The sequence below is a fragment of the Amphiprion ocellaris genome, chromosome 18, assembly GCF_022539595.1.
Source record: "Amphiprion ocellaris isolate individual 3 ecotype Okinawa chromosome 18, ASM2253959v1, whole genome shotgun sequence".
Classification (NCBI taxonomy): Eukaryota; Metazoa; Chordata; class Actinopteri; family Pomacentridae; genus Amphiprion; species Amphiprion ocellaris.
Window position 1 is genome coordinate 28,624,979 of NC_072783.1, and position 23,119 is coordinate 28,648,097.

Sequence of the window (23,119 nt, forward strand, 5' to 3'; positions counted from 1 at the left end):
ATTTGGTCATTTGTAGCACTAAAAAGAGATATTTGGTATTTTTTCTGTAAATCCTGCAGCTGAGGTGTTCTGACATTAAAATAAGCAAGTGTTGTACTGACAGTGACACTACAGCTATTGTTCACTAGAGGGCAGTGTGTACTACCGCAAACCTCATACAAACTTGGTTACATGCAGTAAGTAGTAAATATTAAGCCCACTGCTCATTTGCATCACTTAATGAAGCCTAATTTTGTGGTTAAGCCAATTACACACACTGTTAGATACACTAATATCCAATTTTTTCAGTTTTATTTGATTAAAATTATTTTTTTAAGTACATTTTTAATCATATTTGAATTTCAGTGAACCCAACTTTTCAACAGATACCAAAGCAGCAAACAGAACCCCAGCTGCTCCAACAATCTGGCATATTTGATGCTCAAAGTCGCCCTCCAGCAAAAATCAAACCTTGTACAACTCGCAGCTGTGGATGCTGCGCTTTCCACGCCCCCTGTATTACCGCTACAACACGGAGAGCTGTGGATGCGGAGCAGAGGAGGTGGCTTTAAGACATTTGACTCTATTTGGAGTTGTCTGGATCACAGATGAACAAAGTTTTTTTTTTTCTTCTTCTTCTCTGTTCTTACTCATTCCGCAGCTCACTGGCGCGCTGCGTCCTTAGAGAGTCCAGAGCAGGATGGGTGCGCTCCTTACGCACAGCATGTTCTTCTGGATTTTGTTCTGTACGGGAATAACAGCAGTTTGCGGTGAGTTCTGCTCCTTTTGTCGCCTCTCGTTTTATCCAAAACACGTCAATCTAGAGGCAGCAAAACGTTAAAATTCTGTTCTTAGATCCGGTCCTGGTTGCATGATGTCCAAGTGAGGGTGCCAGTGCCATTTAATAACAGGCTATTCGCATGCGTTTCGTTCAAGATAGAGTATAGATAAAAAGTTGTGCAAGTGAGGGAATGATGAAGAACTTATTATAGTGTTCTATACACAATGGTGGAAGAACTATTGTAATCTTAGCTGCATCTATGAAATGAATTTAAGAAAGAATGCACTTCAAGTGAATCAAAATTGATAATATCAAGGCATTAATGAATGAATAAACAGCCTTTAACTGTTGCATCTGCATTTGTGGTAGTGCAAGTTTAAGCAATTTAGGCAGAGGGGAAGGTAATTAAGTCAATTTAGTTAAACACTGTACCTAAGTAAAATTGTAAGGTACTTATACTGTCATTAACTATTGTATTTGCGTTTTCTACTTCAACTCCACTATATTTTAGAGGGAACTATTGTACTTTTAGTTACTACAGTCATCTTACAGCAGATAAGGACTCCAAAAACAATCAGTTGTTAATTCAAAGTAAATTAAGCCACCTGACAGTTTCTAAAATTAGTAAAATCTGCTCTACTTCAATCTGCTACAATATTTAAGGGGTGCTTGCATCTTAATTCATCAATAATAATCAAAAAACAAATAAACGCAAGACTGATGGGTCTCATTTTGGTTTATATTGAATGTTTTTTTATAGTTTTACATTTTTCTGGTAATAGTTACAGACTTTTACATAAATACAATGTGAATAGTGGGGCTTTTGGCTGTGACTAGATATTTTAAATAGTAGTTGTACTTACTTCTATATCTGAATCCTTTTTTTTTCTGCCACTGCTTTCAGTTAGTCCAGTGTTTCCCCTTGAGGGTTCGGGCCCCTTTAAGGGGTCACAATCTTTCACACATAAATCTGTGGGGTTTTAAGATGATTATTAGGACAGGAAAGTAGAAAAAAACAAAGGTCTCCTGTTTACATCTGTTTTCATTTGGATATTTGATGCATCTGGGCCTTGAATTGATGTTGAAATATTAAAAAGAACCTTGTTAGAGGTTCATGTAGAAAATGACAAGGGGTCTCAACAAAAAAGGCTCTGAATTGAATTTTACAAGCTTGTTTTTCATGGAACATCTTGATAATGACAGCTGTCAGGTAAAAGTAGCGTAGTAGTAGAAGTTGGCAAAATGTTATGAAATGCAGGTCTATGCAAACTCTATATATTTAACTTGCCTTTGTTGTTCAACTTTCCAGTAAAAATGAGCTAAAATTCTAGTGTCACGTCCAAATGTTACACATTATGATCACACAAGGATGTAAGACACTTCATCTGTTCTTCTACTTGAATCTTTCTAGATTCCAAACATATTTTTTTCTTCTTCTCTTGGCTCCAGGTTCAAATGTGTGCACCTCCAGAGGAGCCAGCACATGTAAGCAGTGTCTGGCTGTTCACCCCAGCTGCGCATGGTGCTTCCAAGAGGTGGGTTCCTTTTCCACTTCACTTCATTGAGGCAATGAGTTTTCTGCCAGGCAGGCTGGTGCAGGCTGGTACCAATCTCCTCATCAGCCAGCTTTAATCTGGTTGAAAAGAACACTCTCTTAGTGGTTATTTAAGGTCACATCTACCCTCAAACTCCTTGTACAATCCAGAACAGCTGGATTTGGACTTCTTGTTTCTCTGTTAGAGCAACGAGAACGGTGCAGATGAATGTTTTTGAGCTGCTTCAGTGACACTTCCAGCTGCTTATGTGACGGACATCCTGTGAGTGCACGAGGATAAAGTCATATTTTCTGGTTCAAACTCATGAGGGCAATGATTTAATATTGTAAAACACAGTCTGGGAGTCAACATTTTGACTTCTTGAGGATGACTTCAGCCTGAGGTCTCCAAGCTAAGAAGCATTCGTTAAACTATTTGAGGGTGTTCAAAGAGGATAGACATTTACATTTAAGGTGAAATTAGTCTCTAAGCACAGTTTTTTCCTAGACATAATGTTGGGCTGTTTCTGGATTCTAGTCTTTATTACAGATGCATCTTATGTATCACCATAATTTCACAAATTAAAGTACGTCCAAACTACCAAATGCTCCTAGAAGCTGCTGCCCTCTATAAAATGACCTGCCTCTCCCTTCAGGACTTTGGCCAAGGAGTCGCTGGCTCGTCCCGCTGTGATCTGAAGACCAACCTGGTGGCAGCAGGATGTGCAACATCAGCTCTGGAGTCTCCAACCAGCAAACTGCAGGTGATCGAGGACCGGCCGCTCAGCAACAAGGCGGCAGGAGCAGCACAGGTCACTCAGATAAAACCACAGAAACTACACATCACCCTCAGGCCAGGTGAGCCCATCTGTGGTGTTTAGATCAGACATGCTGTTTCGATTTAGAGGGAGCTAAACGGGAAATGAGGCTGGGTTCTTGCTCCTTGTTTAGATCCAAGTGTAGCATGAGCAGTGAGTGAATGAAAAGACCAGTAACATCAACATTCTTCTCTTCTCAGATGATGCCAAGCGCTTCACAGTGAAGGTGCGTCAAGTGGAGGACTACCCTGTTGATCTCTACTACCTCATGGATCTCTCCTACTCCATGAATGACGACCTCTTCCGCCTGAGGACGCTGGGCAGAGGCCTGGCCGAGGCCATGAACCGAACCACCAGCAACCTGCGCATGGGCTTTGGCGCTTTTGTGGACAAGCCGCTCTCACCTTACATGTACATTTCACCCAAAGAGGCCGTGAAGAACCCCTGCTACAGGTAAAAGAAATAATGCAGGATGAACTTGAACTTGTGCACCCACTGTTAGGTCAGCAGTATACTGTGCAGCCATGCTGACAAACACAAGAGAAAATTACATTCAAGTTCCTGCTTTTAATTATGCTGACCAGCATCAACTGAAATATTTGGCGATGAATCAGAGGAAATAGGAGTTTATTGTGACAGTTACAACAGTTTTAAGTGTCATTTCCTCCTTATAGTTGAATATTAAGCACATTTGCTCAGATTTAATGATGTACTGTAAAAGGGAAACCACTCCCTGTGTTTTTGTGCAGTTCTACCAGAATACTAAGGTTTTGCAATGCTATTTGCCTGCATTTTAGGAACATATAACAGCATATAACATTAACCATATGAAAAGCAAATATAAGATATTTAATGGAATAGTTTGACATTTTGTCACCTTTGGTCATTCAGTCTTTAGTTAAAGTGATTTTTTTCCTAAAACTACTCCTTCCTGCTCACTTAATTCTACATATTCTAATAATAAACCCTGTTTCAGTGTCCGCACAAGAGCACCTCAACTGACTCCAGACTTCACCGTAATGGAAAGTTTATTTTAGTGGCAGCATTCTTACATTTACCAGTGTTTTGCATTCCTAATATGTACCTACCAGTGCTGATTTCAGTGGCTGTTTATGTCTGCATGTGGGAAGTAACTTCATTATGCAGATGATGTCATTTTTGTGAGGACATCTTTAAACACAGCGTTGCTCGGTAATAATGCAGGCAGCCTCCAAGTCACAGCACTTGTTAAAGGCTCACAGTAGCTCCCAAGTGCTTGGTCAGCTGCTCTGAATCAGCCGCAGGTAATTTAGAGTGAGAGTGTTGCAATGTGAGCTGCTGTAACTCCACCCAAAGGCTCCACCGAGGTTGATTTGGTGGTTTAATGTCTCCTGGGGTCATTTACTTTCCCGCCTACAGACAGTCTGCTGAGATCCAGCCTCCAGGAATGTTTGGATAAAAGATAAGACAACAGAAGAAATTCAGTCTAGTAGTGTACAATAGAGAGACAAAAAGGGGTTCACGGTGCAGAAAATCGTTTTTAAAATGAATGATGAATAGAAGAAAAAACTCTGACATGTGCTTTGAAGGGAACTTTTAGAGCAGTTTCCCTAAGTTGGCCACACTGCATGTGGCTTTGGGTATGGTACTGCCACTGTGATGAAAAGTACTAATACATTAATGTAAAAACACTCCACTGCAAGTATAACATTTGCATAAAGAATCCTACTTAAATAAAAGTGCATAAGTATCAGCAGCAAAATGTAGTTAAAGTATCAAGGTAAAAGCAGTGATTTTGTTGCTTTGACTGAAATATTACTATGTATGACATCATTGGATTTTTAATTAATAATTAGTTATTAATAATATAAAAGCATTAGTGTGTCAGCATTGTGCAGACATTAGTGTTCCTCCTGAACAGTTCTGACTTTTCCTCCAGCATCTCTGTTAGCGTTGACATTTATGGTCTTGACTATAAAACCAATGACTTTGCCATGAGCATCAATTGTGTTGTGTTGAGCGCTCAGTAGCAATTGTTAGCTAACTAAAGATAATGTAGTAGTGAAGTGGTACCACATGTGGTACATTTTTTTCCCTGCTGAACATTAGCATTGTGATAGTGGGAATGCATTTGCGTTTAGCTCAAAGAATTGGAGAACACAGAGCAGGTTCTGGGTGTTTTTTGCTCCTGTTCATTTTTACTCACTGTGGGTTCATTTTTCACTGCACTCCCCTCTATGGAAACAGCACAACCATGGCGAGAAGTTGAGAGAACGCCGTATAATGCAGCATAACACAGTTGTAATGCCATAAAACCTAAAAACAGAAAAATTACAAGCTGAATCGTTTTGATTGTCTTTCAAAAAGGAAATAAAAACATCATTATTCATTCTTCAATCACCAAATATACACCAAGTGCCAACAGGTGTTACCAATCAAAGCACAGTGACTCTACATACCATTTTATACTATACTATTTTATACTATTTGCTATTTTACAGTGACATTTTGAATTTGTTCCCATACTTGTCCTATTACTGCTCTGTGTAAACACAGCCTGCAGTTCAGCCAAATTCAGGTGAATTTTTGTTACTTGACTGTTGGTTGCAGCAGAGTGCGTAATTTTATTAAGTTTTACAGAATCTGGTTCGTGCAAATGGCATTTATTTAAATGAGACACTTAGAATGAAATTATTCTGACAAAGTATTATGATTTAGAGCTTAGATTTGGTTATTTTTCCTGCCAAAACTGCGTGACACAGCAGTTTGCTTTAAGGACAGTCAGACAGTTAAAAACCCTTAGATTTTTTTGATTTCACAGTTTCTTGCTCTGACAAATGATAGAATTTTGGCAATTTTTCAAAACAATAACATGCCTTTTAAATCCACCTGCAGATTTTGGGATCTTGAGGGTTAACTGCTAAATTAAACATTTTATCTCTGTTGACATGGCAGCATTAATACCACCTGCCTGCCTCAGTTTGGCTACAAACACGTTCTCTCTCTGACGGAGGAGGTCGGCCGCTTCACAGAGGAAGTGAAGAAGCAGATGGTGTCCAGGAACCGAGATGCCCCCGAGGGAGGCTTTGATGCCATCATCCAGGCTGCTGTGTGCAAGGTGAAGAAACCGGCCACACGTGCAAACACATATTTCACTGTCTCACACACATGATTTTGTTTTACATTCTTTTTCTCTTCTGTCACACACAAACACACTGTGAAACTCTTTGAATTTGCAAAAGAAGCCCTCAATGTTGAAATTAGAGAGAACCCAACTCGAACTGAAAAAGAAATAAAATCCCTCGATCAAAAGCGGAGTTAATTTTTTTTGTCTTACCCGTTTTCTTTTACGGTTTGATGGGAACCAGGAGCAGATTGGCTGGCGGCCTGGCGCATCCCACCTCCTCATCTTCACCTCAGATGCTAAGACTCACGTTGCTCTGGATGGTCGTCTGGCTGGAATCGTGCAGCCGAATGACGGACGGTGTCACCTCAACTCTGAGAATATGTACAGCATGTCGACCACCATGGTTTGTGGATACCTTGTTAGAGAGAATGAAAGACTTGATCCAAACATGCAGGCCTCTGGAAGTAATAAAGCAAGTAATCATTTGTAGTTGTTGTTTTTCTAACCACACTGTCGGGTCTGGCCCCGCAGGATTACCCATCTCTTGCTCTCATCACAGAGAAAATGTCGGAGAACAACATCAACCTCATCTTTGCAGTCACCAACCCTGTGGTTCCTCTCTACCAGGTCAGGACACATTCAAGTTCGCTTCTGACTTTTAAATGCAGCATATTAAATGCACATTAAACAGTGAAATACAAACATACAAATACATTTTTGAACTGCAACTGAGATGATGACCAATCCCACTCCGTAATCATCTCCTCTTGCACATAAGGGAGTGTTTTCACTAAAGTCCTCTAAACCTCATTGGTTTCAAAGGGAGATTTTTTGGATGTTGCATTAGAGGAAGAATGGAAACTCAAAAAGAATCCCTTTTACACAGTGTTCAGACACTGAAGGGTTCAAACTCAGTTTTTCCTACACTGGAAACACTGTTACAACCAACTGTGTATCTACATGACCTGGTATTAAATTTATAGTTGTGGCTGCAGGATGGAAACAGTTGAACATATATCAGACTGCTGTTAAAATCAGTAAAGTGTTTGTGAACACTGAGTTTGTGTGTGAGGCTATATTCACGACTAATAATAATAATAATTAATCATCAGTCTTCCTTCAACAACAGTCACCACATTTTACGAAGCTAAATGATTTGCTCAAACAAATTTGACAAACTCATTTTGGTATTGCAGTTTGTAGGCCCCATTTGGTGCTATCCTCTGTGATGTTCCTGTTGTCAGGACTAATTTGTCCCTTTTGCAGACACACCCATCCTCTCTGGGCAGGACTGTTCTGTCCAGGATTAAATCTTTTTTTTTTCCTTCCTGAGAGATTTAACATTTTGTAGTTTATCATGGAAATTATAGTGCATTTTGTTACTTCTTACCTTCAGTGTCAGTTCAGTTTTCATTGCTCCAGATGTTCTGTTTAGTGCATCATGTTTTAGACCTCAGTGTCCTTCAAAAGAGTGTGTGTCGGGTGACAACACTCTTCCTGTCTGTGTCTTGTAGAACTACAGTGAGCTGATTCCCGGCACCACAGTAGGAACTCTGTCCAACGACTCGGGCAACGTTATTCAGCTCATTCTGAAGGCCTACGCTGTAAGTGCTACACACAGACACACACACGTCCTCGACTAGACGGTGTTTGAGAGGATGACATGTGTTTGTTGACACACACCCACAGTGTCTGAGTAATGCTCGCAGTGGAGCCAAAGTCTTAGTAGAAATTCCACAGTGGCTGAAGTGTGAAGTTGACCAAACCTGGGCGACTCCTGGCTGCACTTCAACATTTATATTCTACATGACTTTATTATGCAGATGACAGGTGAATGAGCTGAAAACTGATTCTTCGTCTTTGTGGTGTTTGTACAGCTGCGTGTACAAGCTCATGTTATACTGTGTAACTTTAAAAACATATGTATAGGCAGTTAGAGAACAGTGTTATGAACAGAAACTGAAACAGAATTTTCGCTTGTAATTTTACACCTGCTGTATTGGTTTCCTGTAAGAAAAAAGAAGAGGGACTTAACTGTTTGTAAAGCTGCCTTCTGACTGGTTTCTTTTGTTGGTTTTGTCAGAAAATCCGTTCCAAGGTGGAGCTGGAGCTTCAGGATGTTCCAGAGGAGCTGTCTCTGTCCTTTAACGCCACTTGCCTGAATGGAGAGCTCATCCCGGGCCTCAAGTCCTGCTCTGGCCTTAAAATAGGAGATACGGTCAGTTATGCAAGACTTTGCTTCAAAGCTGCTAGCCTGGTTTTAGTTATCAGTCTAGAAAAGAGAAGTAACAATATGTTAATTATATACATACCTTTTCCTACATAAAACAATGTTGTTGTGTGATTATTAAAATGGTTTTTGTCCAAAAGCACACAACCAGTTGTCTAATAAAGTCTGTGAAAGAGCAACATCTTATTTTCTGTGTTAAATTTGTCTTTGCCACATTTGTTTCTGTGTACACACTTGTTTTCTTGCTCCTTTGTATCAGGCTGACAAATGCACTGCAAAAATGTTCATCTTTACAAGGCAAACTCTCACATTCAGCCTTCAAGAAATATTTACAGGTGTTGTTTGATGGGATAAATCTATTTATTGCCCATTTTTTTCTTTTTTTGGATCATATTTTGTGATGGATTGCAATTAAAGTCAATTGGTTTGCATGTGAAACATCAAGCAGAGGCAGTGTTTCTATAAAAACTAAGCCTTAATGTCGTATTTACGCAGATTATACTTTAAATTGCAAACAAAATCTACTTTTTCTGCCACTTCTTGCTCAATGTGTGCCCTTCCTAAGCTGTAAAAACGCTATCAAGAGCTTGTTGCCGACCATAATAGCGTCGTGATTACAAAAATACCAAGCCAGTTAGTTCCATATGCTATTTTTCACTGTCTTTTTGGTATTTTTCCATTTCCCTTATTGCTGCTATCTACATGTCTTTAAAATTGTTTTTTCCCTCTTTTTTCATGAAATCAAAAAGCAGATGTTGGAAAAAATTGATCAGTATTGTCTCTCAGTTTGTCTTTCATAGTTGACATTTTCTTAACATCATTTTTCTGCCAGCTACATTCGAGTTAATTGTCTTCTCTTTATCTCAGCTGCTTTGGCTCTTTTCCCTGGTCTCTCCTCACTCCAGGTGACATTTTCTGGCCTCCACACATTTCTTTCTCCCTGCCTCAGCTCCTCTTATTATTTCCATATATGGCTGTTTCTCCAGATGTAGTAACTGCCCAGTTTTGGACATTTACCAGATTTGGATGCAGTAGTGAATGAACAAGCACTTTGACTAAATACATTTGGAGGCTTTCCCTGCCTTTGTGCTGTTTTTGCTGACACTGATTAGATAAGGCTGAAAACTTGAGCGCTTATTAAATGAACGGCCTGGATGTAGAATCTCTTTGCCATGTTTTAGCCTAAAGTTTCACTAAAAATTTTGCCATGTGACAGTTTTATCTCTGTCATCTCATTCAGGTCTCTTTCAGTGTGGAGGCTCGTGCTCGCGGTTGCCCCAAACAAAAAAAGAAAACCTTTGTCATCAAACCCGTGGGCTTCAAGGACTCGCTCTCCATCACCGTCACCTTTGAGTGCGACTGCAAGTGCCAGGCCAAAGCTCAGCCCAACAGCCCCAAATGCAGCCAAGGCAATGGCACCTATGAGTGCGGTATCTGCCAGTGCCACCCGGGTCGCCTCGGGCCGCACTGCGAGTGTGCAGAGGGCGACTATAATCCCACCGAGCAGGACCGCTGCAGCGGACCTGCAGGCACCGGAGGATCTCAGTCAGTGATCTGCAGCGGACGAGGAGACTGTGTGTGTGGCCAGTGTGTCTGCCACAGCAGCGACTTTGGAAAAGTCTGGGGGAAACTGTGCGAGTGTGACGACTTCAACTGTCTGCGCTACAAAGGAGAACTCTGCTCAGGTAAGGATTAGGAGCTACAGCGAGGAAGAGGTTTATATTTCTTGTGAAATCAATTTGCTCTAAGATTTTAAGCTGAATTAGTAGACCTGAATCAATAAGACGATTGATCAAGTGACAAAATGGAATTGATTATTTTCATTATGGATGAATTGGCCAAACATTTTCTCGATTTCGAATTTGTCCAAGATCTCTTCAAAGATGTTGTTTTCACAACTGTGACTAAGAGCAGAGAGAACACAAAACTGTGTTTTATGCAGTCTTCCAAAGTTTTAATGCTGTAAATGATCAAAAAAGAAATCAAAAGTTGAATTTCTTTGATTATTTTATAGAAATGTTAAAAACCTAAACTCAGCATGTACAACTTGTTTCTAAGTTTCCCCAGTTAGTAGAAAGAGGAAAGAAGAAATGGTTGTTTTATATACTATAGATATTTTATAACTAACATTTTCACATTCATTTGTTTCCATATGTATCTCTTATTTTCCTTGGGTAAACACGGCCTGCAGTTCAGCTGAAAAGTCCCAGAAATTCTGTCACATGTTGGTTGCAGCTGAGTCACTAATGGCTTCCTGGTTCCTCAGAACTTTCTGTTTTTCACAGAATCAAGAGCAAAAGGTCTATTTTTTAAATGAGGCATGCAAAAGTAAGTGATGAAATATCACAATTTTACGCTTGGATTTGGTTCCTGACAAAACAACACATCACAGAAGATAAGTTACTGGACTGCTGTAAAGTTACAAATCAGATGATTCACTCTGTTTTTGCAATTTTGGACTTGATAAATTGTTTAATTTAGGGAATTTTTTAGGTGCAGTAACTTTGTAAAGTCATCAGGTAAAAGTTGCCAGCTGCAGAATTGCTCAGCACCAGCCAAGAAGTAGTCCTACACATAGCCAGCTTCAAGTTTTTTTTTTTTTTATGCCAAGCTAACCTGCTGCTCTCTGTAGCTTCAGATTTAGCAGAAACACAAGGATAGCATTGATCTTCTCGGCCAACTCGAAATATTCCTTTGACGTTGTTTTGACATCAAACAGCACACTGTATGAGTACAAGTGAAAGGTGAAGGAGGTTAAAATAGCCCACTAATTCCATGAATATTGTGTAGGGTTGTGGTAGAGTTTCAGAATAAGTGTGTACCTTTGGGGATGTGGTTGGCAGTCCCATTCAACACGCTGACTTGCCACCCACCTCATCTGGGAAGAATTAGTTACAATAACAACAGCTCTCCCCTCTGCCTGGGACATGGGCTCCATTCACAATAAACATATGGGGTGTGTGTGTGTGTGTGTGTGTGTGTGTGTTTGCCATGTGTGTGTGAGTGTAAGCTCAGGTTGTGCGTTTGTGTCAGCCAAGCCAAGCCTTTGTACCACGGAGGTCAAAAGGATTCAAACACAAAATGTTTTTCCAGTTTGATGGTAGATTTCTCCAGTCAGAAGGGACTCTGTAGCTTCTCTGCTGTGGTTGAGATTCTTAAACAGTGGGAATGAGTTTGTGTTTGGTAATTGTTCAGAGATTTAACTCCGAACCTCACAATCCTCCTCCTCATTTGGCGTTTCAAAACAGACAGTATGTCACTGAGTCAAAACACATGATGGTACCCTGAGGATGTTGGTAATTGAGAGCTTATGAATGACTTTTCCTCGTGGAATTTAGCTGTTTAAAGTGTTGCACTGTACAGAACAATACAGCCAGTTTGTTTACGTTAATCACCAACAGGCATTACAGTTACATTACAGTACTGCATTCCTGCAAGAATCTTTGACCAAATTAGAGATACATATTTAAAAAAATTTGTCTGCTGAAGCTCAACAGGAAAAATGTTTGTTTATGCTGAAGAGCTGACTTTAGCAAGTCAGTTATTCTCCCCCGTCTCATGATTAGTTTTGTAATATAATTGATTCAAATCAAAAAGCGTAATTTGACATTTTGGCAGCAATTCACAGCTTTTTGGATAAGAGTTTGAGGAGAAGATCAATACCACAACCATGACGTTAGTGTTGAGTTCTGGTAACATAAGTTCAAACTCAGTTTAGCACCCAAGTGGGGAAAAAAAAAGTTGTACAAAAATAATGAATAATAATAATGAATATATATATATATATATATATATATATATATATATATATATATATATATATATATATATATATATATGTACACCATTTGTCGCAGATGAGGTGCTCATGGTTTCTCAGTTGTGTCGAGAAGCGCTAAAGCTGATCTGGTGCAGTATTATTTTTTGGATAATTTTTTACTGAGATACGTAGAATCATGATTTTAAGCATAAATTTGGTTTATTTTCCCAGCAAAACTTTTACCAATGATAAGTTCAAGGACAGTCAGGAAGATGAATACCCAGTGATTCTTTCTCTATTTACAGTTTCTTGCTCTAATAAGTTGTCTAAAAAGATAACATACTTATCAAACCTACTGGCAGGATTTCAGGTTCAAAGAGTTGAGGGAACTGTAAACTTTTTACATCTGCTTTCATTTGGTCATGAACTGCTACAAACATGTAACAAACAAAAGTAGGAATGAAGGGAAGTTTTTCCTATTCTGCCCACACTTCATGGACCATGCTTGGCTTCTCATGTAGACTGAGAACAGGGGAAACAGCTAGCTAGAGTCTGTCCAAAGAACACAAAAGCACCTGCCAACACATGTAAAGATCACTTAATAAGATGTTTTTTCTCCTTTGTTCAATCTGTACAAAAAAAACCTATACAAAACCAACAACTCTGAGCATGGCCAGACTTTACTCTTCATGCTAGGTCAACTAATCTAATCCAGACCTCATCCTTACCTAAGAGTCAGACATGAGTGTGGTACCATTCCTCACACTGAACTCTTAAAATGAAGCTGAATAAACAGTTCCCTTATTGCCCAACTATTATGTTTAACATTAAAATGTCAGATTAATGGAGTCAAATTTTACACGCCTCTCTTCCAATTGCTCCACTTCATTTAGGAAATCCCTTTTTGTTATCTATTAGCAGTTAAAACACAAACAGGTATTGCGTTTGCTCTGGAAATATTTTTAATTGAGCGCTGCTGATTGCATAATGCCATGTTTTGGCAGCAGACTGTTTTTCTGCCTTCATTGCATCATCACATCTCATATATCACTCAACCACCCCTCGGCAGCTCTCGCTGAGAAATGTTTTGCTGTACTCCCCAAAGCCCATAGCGTAACATGAAAATACCTTTGGACTTACTCATTGGCTGTTGTGGTCTAATGAGGCTAAAAATAAACCCATGTTTGGTCAGAAAAGGGCCAAGTGGGAGAGTTCGGGAAATGTTCTGAGAGTGTGTGCAGAACGTGGTCTGCTGTTGTCTTGAAATACCTTATTCAGAGCGAGGGCCATTCTTGCTCCCGCCACAAACTGGTCTAATTAAAAGCCAGTGGTCCTGTGGTCAAGTGATAATGACAGTTTGTTCATGGATTATCCTTTATCCAGTCACACTGTCCCAAGCAGCTTCCTGTCTCATTGTTTATCAGGGCATTGTTTTTTACGGCGATAGGCCACAGTGTTTTCTGCATTGTCACTCTTTGTGGCATGTACACTCACACGCACAGATACGGGGAATAACAACAAGCCAATGTGCACAGATTCACTAACACATGCGCTTGAATCATGCTGCCAAAAATAATGCAGACACCACAAAGCACACAATGAAACAGGGTACAGCAGTTTGTGAAAAACCACTTCTGCTTTCCAGTGTTTCCAATCTAATGTCCAAAACTTTAGACGTACAAAACCACTAGATGTCCTGAAGAAATAACACTCACTGTTCTTAATGAAACATTAAACTGTAACACTCAGGATTAATGTAAGCACATTGTTACTATTACCATGCAACGACTAACAAGGACAGCATGTTTGAATATATAAGAGTTTAACCCCTCTGAGCTCACCAGCAGGCTCGAAAAACATGTGATCTTTAAATAAACATCAGCAAGATGACACCATTTATCAGAACCAGAAACCCTAAAAACAAAAAAGGACAAATTTTCCACTTAAAATTTGGAGTTTCATCCAAATAATTTTATTTTGTATGTCGCTTTTTTTAAAGTGCCAAAAAATAAAGTCTTTTCACTGACCAGATTCTGTAAAAAAAAAAAAAAAAAACCTAAAATTCTGCACTCCTCAACATTACTGAGAAGTTATTTGTGACCCAGCTGTGACTAAAAGTCGTATGATATAAATTCAGGGAGATTTCAGCTGAACTGCAGGCTGTATAGTGCCACCGTTTGTTTTTCCAATATTGGTAACACCTGTCAGCACTTGAAAAATGTTGTATCTTTTTTTTTTTTTTTTTAAATAATAATCGGTTCAACTTAACTTTTTTCTCACTATTGATGGTAGTACAACCTTGTTATACTGCACAAAAGAGTAGAGTTCTCTCTACTTCTAGTCATGGTTGTGCTATTTCCATCGAGATGTAGGACTTCATAATGCAGTGAAAAATCCACAATGAGTAAGAATCTAACAGGAACAAAAACTGCCCACAAACTGCTTGGGGTTCAGAGGGTTAGAAGCAAAGTACAGGGAAATACAGAAGACTGTGACACAAGCTTGTGGTTCACTCAGTCATAACCACTTAACAAGCAGCGGTCAGTCATTACAAAGTCATGCTGACCAATGAAACATGGTTCAAACCCACACAATTTTATTTTAAAGTCTAGTGAAGTTCGTAAGAAATTTTTCAAAGATACTGCGTGTGTAATAACACGGAGTCTTGAAATCAAATGTTTCAATCAAGCTGAATGAATGCTGTTTAAAATAATGTGGAATACAATTATTTTTACTACAAAGCTACTGAAAGGAATTTGAACACGAGATGTTGAAGAGTTCGTGCCTACTTATCATATTAATCCTTGTGTCGTCCTGCGGGTCAAAATTGATCCATTTTAAAGTTTGAAAATATGGGGAAAAAATATATATTTTCACAGTGAAGCTTCTGATGTCCACATTTTCAACATTTTTGGGAAATCTTTGAACATTTTTTGGTGGAAAAAAAGAAATGTTAAAAATATTTCTTAAGAACATTCACAAAAAAAAATCAACCAAAATCTAGTGAATTTCGCTGGATTTTGGTTGATTTTTTTGTGAATGTTCTTAAAGAAAATAGAAGTTTTACTGATATATATGTAATCACTTTAGATATTTTTAAGATTTTTTTGGAAGATTTTTACTCATTTTTAAAAAATATTTACAAGAATTTTCTTGCCAAATTTGGGGGATTTTTTTTTTAAAGATAAAACTTTTAAGGAATTATTGAAATTTTCTTCCTGAAGGCTTTGCAAATTTTCAGAAATTTGGGGAATTTTTTTGCTGAATTTTTGGATTTTTTTCAGACAAAGAAACAATATTTTTTGGGTGCCCATAAGTGAAGACAACAGGAGGGTTAAAAGAACCACATATAAACTCATATTAGTATAACATACTTAAAATAGTTAAAACAAGTTTTAAGGAATTTAAATTTCTCTTGTCAAATGGTTTAGTCTCTTCATACTTCATCATTTTACTTCCTGTATAGCAGTTCCTTTCATAGAAAGGGAAGCTATAATAATAATAATAACATATGATTTAGTAGCTTTGTCAGGATATTGTTTACGGTGTCTTTTTTTCCCCTTACAGGTCATGGTGTCTGTAACTGTGGCTTCTGCCAGTGTGCACCCGACTGGCAGGGTGAGAACTGTAACTGCTCCAGACGGACTGACACCTGTATGTCCAGCCTGGGTCTGCTGTGCAGTGGGAGAGGCCAGTGTATCTGTGGGGCCTGTGAATGCACACAACCAGGAGCCTACGGGGCAACGTGTGACAAGTGCCCCACCTGCCCCGACGCCTGCACCATGAAGAAGTGAGTCTGAAAACACACGAGCCTGTATGTAGAGTTGCTACACTCTGTCCAGAAGGTTGTTTTAAATGATGTGAATCCTTGGTTGATGTGTTATAGGGAGTGTGTGGAGTGTAAGCACTTCAAGAGGGGCAGGCTGTTCGAGGACAACACCTGCTCCCGAATCTGCAAGGATGAGATCATGCTTGTGGATGAATTAGGTGAGACACCCGGCTGACCAAAACTACAGTCAGGAAAATAAGACTTTGAATGTTGGAAGCAATTTCTAGTAAGACACTGTTTAAAGGTTCTATGAGTAGCACCTACTTGCATTAATAATGGTTAATAATACTTCACTGGTGCATAAAGATGATGTAGATTTGTGAGAAGATGTTAATGAGTTTTGTGTTGTCCAGCTGAGAAAAACTACTATCACCTCTAAGATTCTACCTATGTGGTAAAAATATGGTAATATTGATTGATTCAGTCCAGTTCAATTTGGATTATTGACATTTAGGCATGTTAAAAACATGAAGTTACACCATTTCAATCAGCCATTGTGGTAAATACTAAAACAGTGTAAAGCCTTAGTAATGTGAGCTACAATACAAGATCTACTGGATGTTTGCTGTAACACCAACCACCATAGACTACTGGTAATTTCCACAGACTGTCTGGTTTGTGGACTATTATTTTGAAGTCTCAAGTTTTCAATTTGACTGTCGCCTTCTCGGTGTCCTGAAAGCAGCCGTAAAAAGCAAGGAGTTGATCTATCTGAAAGCTCAAGGACACTACAAACAGCAGCTTATCCTAAAACATACCCTATTTTCTCATCTTTTTTACTTTATGTGGGACCATAATTTACCAAATTAATCCAGTGCTGTATTTATGAGAACTGAAACTAGTCATTAAGACCATAAACTCTTCAGGAAAATGTTTAGTAAGGAGATGAATTAAGTGCAAAGTAGGGTCATTTTCTGGAATCTGACTTCTGTTTGCATCCAGAGGAGTCGCCCCCTGCTGGCCATTAATAAGAATGCAGTTTGAAGTACTTCTTTACATTTTAGACCCAGAAGCTACATCCATCTCTGAATGTTTGCTAATGGAACTTCAAAGCAAGCTTTATTATAAATCTGTAATTTTCAATCTATTATTTTATCCTTCACACCAAAAACAAAGCACTAGATACATGTCCTGACTAACCGATGGACCATTTCCTCTACATTTTCACACAGTGCTCCACGACACAAACGCTGTGAACTGCACTTATAAGGACGAGGACGACTGTGTTGAACGTTTCCAGTACTATGAGGACGCCAGTGGCAAATCTATCCTGTTTGTTGTCAAAGAGCCAGGTAAGAGAGATCCATCAGACGCCGATACTTGACCCAGCAGACATGTAAGGCTGTGTTCATCAATATTTTTGTATTTAATAATGGATCAAGTGAATACATGTACTGTAAAATAGAGCACATGGAGCAAAAAAATAAATAAAATGCACAATGAGTTATAATGGATTGCAAACAAAAAAAGGACTTTAAGCTGGAAATCATAGTGGAGCATTAAGTAGTGACAAAGTCAGATATTTCACATTTAGAACTGTTGAAAACTAGATGAAAAGTTAAAATTAGAAAGGATGTAAGACTAAAATTGGTTTGGCAGCTAGAAAAACAACTCCAAATGAATTCTAATGTTGCCCTGTGGATGCTAGATTTGCAAGTCATAGTTGTGTTTACAGGTGGTCCGTAAGTGGTCAAGAAAATCAATTATTACTATCCTAATCACAATATGGTTCAGAATACACAAGGAAGAGCTGAGGGGCATCGTAATGACAGATGTTGGTACTGCGTGTTGAGCAGAAAACAAGGGTAAATCCATTAACCACCAATGTGACACCATCACCTGTGATATTTAACTTGTGGCACACTTCCTTGGCACATGAAATCAGTGTTTCACTTCCCCCAAGTACAAATTGTCACTTCCCTGCTGCCTGCTCTTCATCTGCTTGTTAAGTGGCCAAACAGAAAGAGTGTTGGGCGGTAAAACAGCCTTTAATGGCCAAGATTGCCCGCAGAGAAAGCCTGTCCTCAGGTTTCCTTTAATGAATGTGTGCATTTAATTTAGGCACAACTGGGTATCAGAGACGTACACCGCAATTTGCCTTGAACACGGTACACCCTGCCGTGTCAAAGAGGGTTGTAAACAGCTGCCCAGCTCCTCTTGAAACCCGCTGACTCTACATATCCTCAACAGGGAAGGGAGGAGAGGGAGAAAAAATAAACTAAGTAAGCAAAAGAAAGGCAAGGAACAGTTTTAGAAAGGAAACATGAAGCTGTGTTATGAAGCGGAATGAGAAAAGGTGAAGCCAAAATGGGAAACACTCATCCTTTTTAGAAGAATAAGCATGTTTGACATTTAGAAGTTAATCAGTAGTGTTGCAGAATTATTGTATGGTGTGTGTATATGAGCTGTAAAGGTCGAGGTTAACGGGATCAAAAGGGTCAGTTGAGGAGCAGGAAATAGAGCAAAGTAAGAACGAGGGAGAGAGGAAGAGGAGAGGAGCTTTGATGTTGGCTGTAAAAGTTCAGCCTGGTTGCCTCACTTGGTTACCAAACACCATGATCCACATGCATATATGCACACAATCACACAGACAACGGTTAGCTGCAGTGACGCACTTCCAGTCCTGCAAACAAACTAACACTATTGCTGTTAGCTACAAGTCACTGATCCAGTCAGATCATCAGATGACTACTTGCGAGGCTGACTATCATCATCTGGCTCTATGGTTTATTTACAGAGAATTTTGGCATCTTCTAGCTTGTTTGGTTTTCCAATTTTAGCATTTGTATTCACACTGGCCACTCCAACGTCTTTTCCAGCAAGAATGTAGCTGCTTTTTGTGGGAAAAACGGTCACGATGCAAGTGGGGTTTAACAATTAATTAATTTCAAATTGAAATTGTGTCTTGAAACAATGCAATTGGCAGTTTGCAAGGACTGCAATTTCGAATGCACTTTACACAAAATAACTGACCCAGGGTTTACACTGTTGTGTCAGTGGTTTTACAAATTAATGCATGACTTCCTTGTGTGGCAGCCACAAGTTGCAATGGTCTATCACAGGTTTTAAATCTATTGCAAGGTAAATACTGAACTGAAGCAGGACTGAAAATATATACACCACCAGTCAAAAGTTTGGACACAATTTCTCATTCCATGCTTTTTATTTATTTGTATTATATTCTACATTGTAGATTAATACTGAAGATGAACACTTTTTTGTTTACAACATAATCCCATATGTATAATTTTACAGTTTTGATGTCTTCAGTATCAATCTCCAATGCATGAAATAATTATCAATCAATCAATCAATCAATCTTTTAAATTAAATAAAAACCCATGAATGAAAAGGTGTGTCCAAACTTTTGACTGGTAGTGTATACATGGCAAATGAAAGCACAATATCAATCAGAAAGATTGCAATTTGACAGCTTCTTCAAAATTTTCAGCCCTAGATTTGACACTACCTTGCATCAAATGGCAAAAGTTGTAGACTAGCAGGAAAAGGCTGTTGAGCATTTAGCAGCTAAAACATTAAACACAGAACCTCCAATAGATTGAATATTTTACTTAGTTTCAACAGGTGGCCAAAAAGATGACTCCAAATTAATGCTAGTGTTGCTCTGTGTCTGCTGGGTCTCCATCTCTAAACTTAAAGGTTGCTAAGTCAGTGTTCAGAACTTTTTACTGCTGCCTAAGAGTGACCAGAAATCAGTTGCTGCACATTTAGTACTTAAGACTCACTGAATCTGCTTCCTTGGGGTTGTGCAGTTGTGGATTGATCAGATTAGATTGGGTTTCTGGTGGCATCAGCAAACAACCACACAACGGTCATCACATTTTGACTAACATAATTCTAAGCTGGAAATTCAGTTTTTCCTATTTAGTCCTGCTCACTCCAAAAGAGGAGGAAGACCACAGACAAGACCAACAATCTCTCATCTGCAATAACACAAATTGTTCAAACTTTGCTAACCGAAACACTCAAAGTCAGATGCTGACTGAGAAAAAAAATGTTTTAAGGGTTTCTACAGAACCATAATTGAAAACTTTGACTTGCATTCTTTTTGCCTCAGAAGGTTGGCTCCATGTCCTCATTGAAGTTTTTGCAATAGGATTGCTGTTTGGGGCAAGGGGGGGGGGGGCTTTAAGAGCCAATAAAGCCAAGAAACTAGAGGTCAAACCAATCAATGAAGTACAAAGTGTTGAGATGATGACTTGTTTCCTCCTGCAAGCAACTACTGATGTAGGCGTAAAATGAAGAATGGCTTGGCCCATTACTTCCCGCTGGTTTACTCAAAACATATTTTGGTGGAGAAAGTTTTCCGGAACAGCTAATGATGGGAAAAATGACCCAGGAGAGCACAAGAAGTGATGTGTTATTCCATTCTGGTGATGGAACAGTTCATGTTAATGACTCTTTAAAAGAGAGTTCTGTCAGTCATGTAGCCCTCTTGAAACTGTGCAAATCAGACGCCTGTTGAGTTTTGCCAAGACCACAGTGAGGGGAGAGAGATTTGTGGCCTGGCTGTAAGATGTTACTCTTTTCCACTTCAGTCCAGCCTCCTTTGGTATTTGACAGTCTCTTCACCACTGTTGTGCTGCCCTTGTTCTCTTCTATCACTTTCTCAGATCTGATGCCACCCGTCAGCTAAAAAGAACCGCACAATTCTGTTATATGCCACATGTCGACCAGCATGACAGGCATTCTGCATGTAGCAAAGAATGGAGTTGCAGCAAATGCAACTTCAAATCCATGTGACTGAAGGAAGAGACAGGGAGGAAACTGGGTTATGAAATCGGCTTATCTTCCTCTGTGCGTCCATTCTGCTCATTCCTTTATCTCTTCCTCCTTCCACTCAGACTGCCCCAAGGGTCCAGACATTTTGGTGGTGCTTCTGTCGGTGGCAGGAGCCATCTTGTTCCTCGGCCTGGCGGCTCTGCTTATCTGGAAGCTGCTGGTTACCATCCATGACAGGCGGGAGTTTGCCAAGTTTGAGGAAGAACGTGCTCGCGCCAAGTGGGACACAGTGAGTGAATTTAGCACAACATGGCATGAAAGTGATCTGAAATTGTTTATTTTGAAACTACAAGTGTGCTGATTGTTTTAGATTAAGACAGAAAGCAAGCAGGAGTCAGCATTAATTTAGACTGAAATTAAAATTTCCAAAAACTCTTTCCGAGAATGGTATGTGGAAATCTTCCTATATAACTCTTTGAACACACTGAGATACACAAACACCAACACACACCAACACCAAAGGCCACACACACAGTCTCTAGTCTCTTAAGGTGGTTTTTATTATTTTTGTGGCATGCTGTTCCTCCCAGCAGAACAAAAGACAAGTCAACGGAAGGGCTGGGTTTAAATTAGCTAATCAGCCTTTACTGGTAATAGGTCTCTTTGTGGCCTCGAAAAACACACCCAAATCCCACAGATCTGAAACCACAAAGAACCACAGCAGGTTTAAGATGCTCACTGAGGAGTGGAAGTGAAAACAGAAGCCACATATTCAACATAATATGTGCAACTTACAAAGAAACACCCCAGAAGCGAATGGATGTCAAGTGTAGGTGATGAAATTTTAATGGCTATTATTATTAGAGACGTTTAAAGTGCCTATGTTTAGATTTTTTTTTTCAGGCTTTATCTGTGAAACTTACTTTAACTTCTCTTTATGTGTTTTTAAACCAACAGGGGCACAATCCTCTTTACAAAGGAGCAACATCTACCTTCACAAACATCACATACAGAGGAAAAGACTGATGCTACTGAACAAAGACGAAAGGATGAAATAATGGACTTTTAAGCATCCTTTGTGAGAAGGCAACGAATCATGTGCAGGCTTCTACTGTCACAAGACAATAATTATTAATTATTTGTTTGTAAATATGTAGAAATGATTCCGAGGACACCTTTCAGGGATTTTGTCATTAACACCCACCAATACTACACTGACAAATACTGTTTTTGTGTGATTGACTGAAATTCGTTTTGTTGTGCAGGTCAGAATAAAGGTTTGGTTCATCCCAATTGTTTGCCTTACCATAGTATCCATCCTTGCCATGGTATTCGCCCATGCATTGACAATCACCAAAATGCTACAAAATGTGGACTGAATGAGCAAAATTGAGAAATATATGTTTTGGTATTCCACAGACTCCAAATATCTGCTACTGCAACTTTACCTCTAATGTGTATTGATGGGAAATGGAACTTATCCCCTCAAAGCATGCAGAAATTGCATTAACAGCAGCATCACTTTTTCATCCCAGTTACTCCAAGAGTACCTAGAGTCGCTGCCAATATTGACAATATTTTTGACCGCTGGTGGAAAACATTGGCAGCAAGATGAACATTTTTTTGGCATATAAAATCAAAACTATCCCCAAGACTGTAAACCACTGAGGCTAAGTGGGAAAAAATGATATATATACATACAAAAAAGACGTGAATAGTGTGGGCTGATCCTTGATGTCAGTGGAGGGACTGAAGGGCAGATAATGTTACACAGAACAAGCTTCATTTCCTTATCACAATGTTGGGATTTCCTGTTTGTGTCAGTGCAGTGATATAAAACTGTCCTTAATTCAGTTGTGACGTTCTACAGACACTGTGGTTTTGGAGTAAACTGTTAATTTACTGACAACTTGTGTGTTACTACATAATTGATATTTTAAATAACAGATTTAGAGACATTTGTTTGCAAATTATTGGAAATTTAGGAAGTAATATTATTTTTAGATATAATAAGCAAATGACTATTGTCTTTAAAGGTACAAAAATAACTAATTTCTGCTGTATTTTTTCAAAAAATGCTGAATACCTGATAAATTGAACATCCCTCCATGAAACTCAGTAAAAAATTCAGAAAATCAGAGATGTGTTTTCCTTCTATGTATATTGTACTTAAAGTCTTCCTGCTGTGACATTGTTGCCTTTGACAAGCCTTCATCTCAACTTGTCAATCTTTAATTTTATATGTTGCTGCCTACTCAGGATACACATCGCTTATCGTAAACTGCTCATATATTTCATGCATTAGCAGAAATTTTTCACAACAATTTGAAAATTTAACT

The 23,119-nt window shown here is 39.0% G+C and overlaps 1 protein-coding gene across 1 annotated transcript; it reads left to right on the plus strand.

The window, feature by feature from the left end:
* Positions 1-523: 523 nt before the first annotated feature.
* On the plus strand, positions 524-22,918 carry itgb3b (integrin beta 3b). Its single transcript, XM_023268281.3, has 15 exons — positions 524-749; positions 2,210-2,295; positions 2,951-3,152; positions 3,313-3,565; positions 6,047-6,209; positions 6,460-6,621; positions 6,750-6,845; positions 7,733-7,822; positions 8,302-8,436; positions 9,689-10,133; positions 15,776-15,998; positions 16,095-16,195; positions 17,210-17,329; positions 20,903-21,069; positions 21,738-22,918. Exons 1-15 carry the CDS (start codon positions 680-682, stop codon positions 21,804-21,806), a joined length of 2,382 nt encoding a protein of 793 aa, XP_023124049.2. The 5' UTR covers positions 524-679; the 3' UTR covers positions 21,807-22,918.
* The last annotated feature ends 201 nt before the right edge of the window (positions 22,919-23,119 follow it).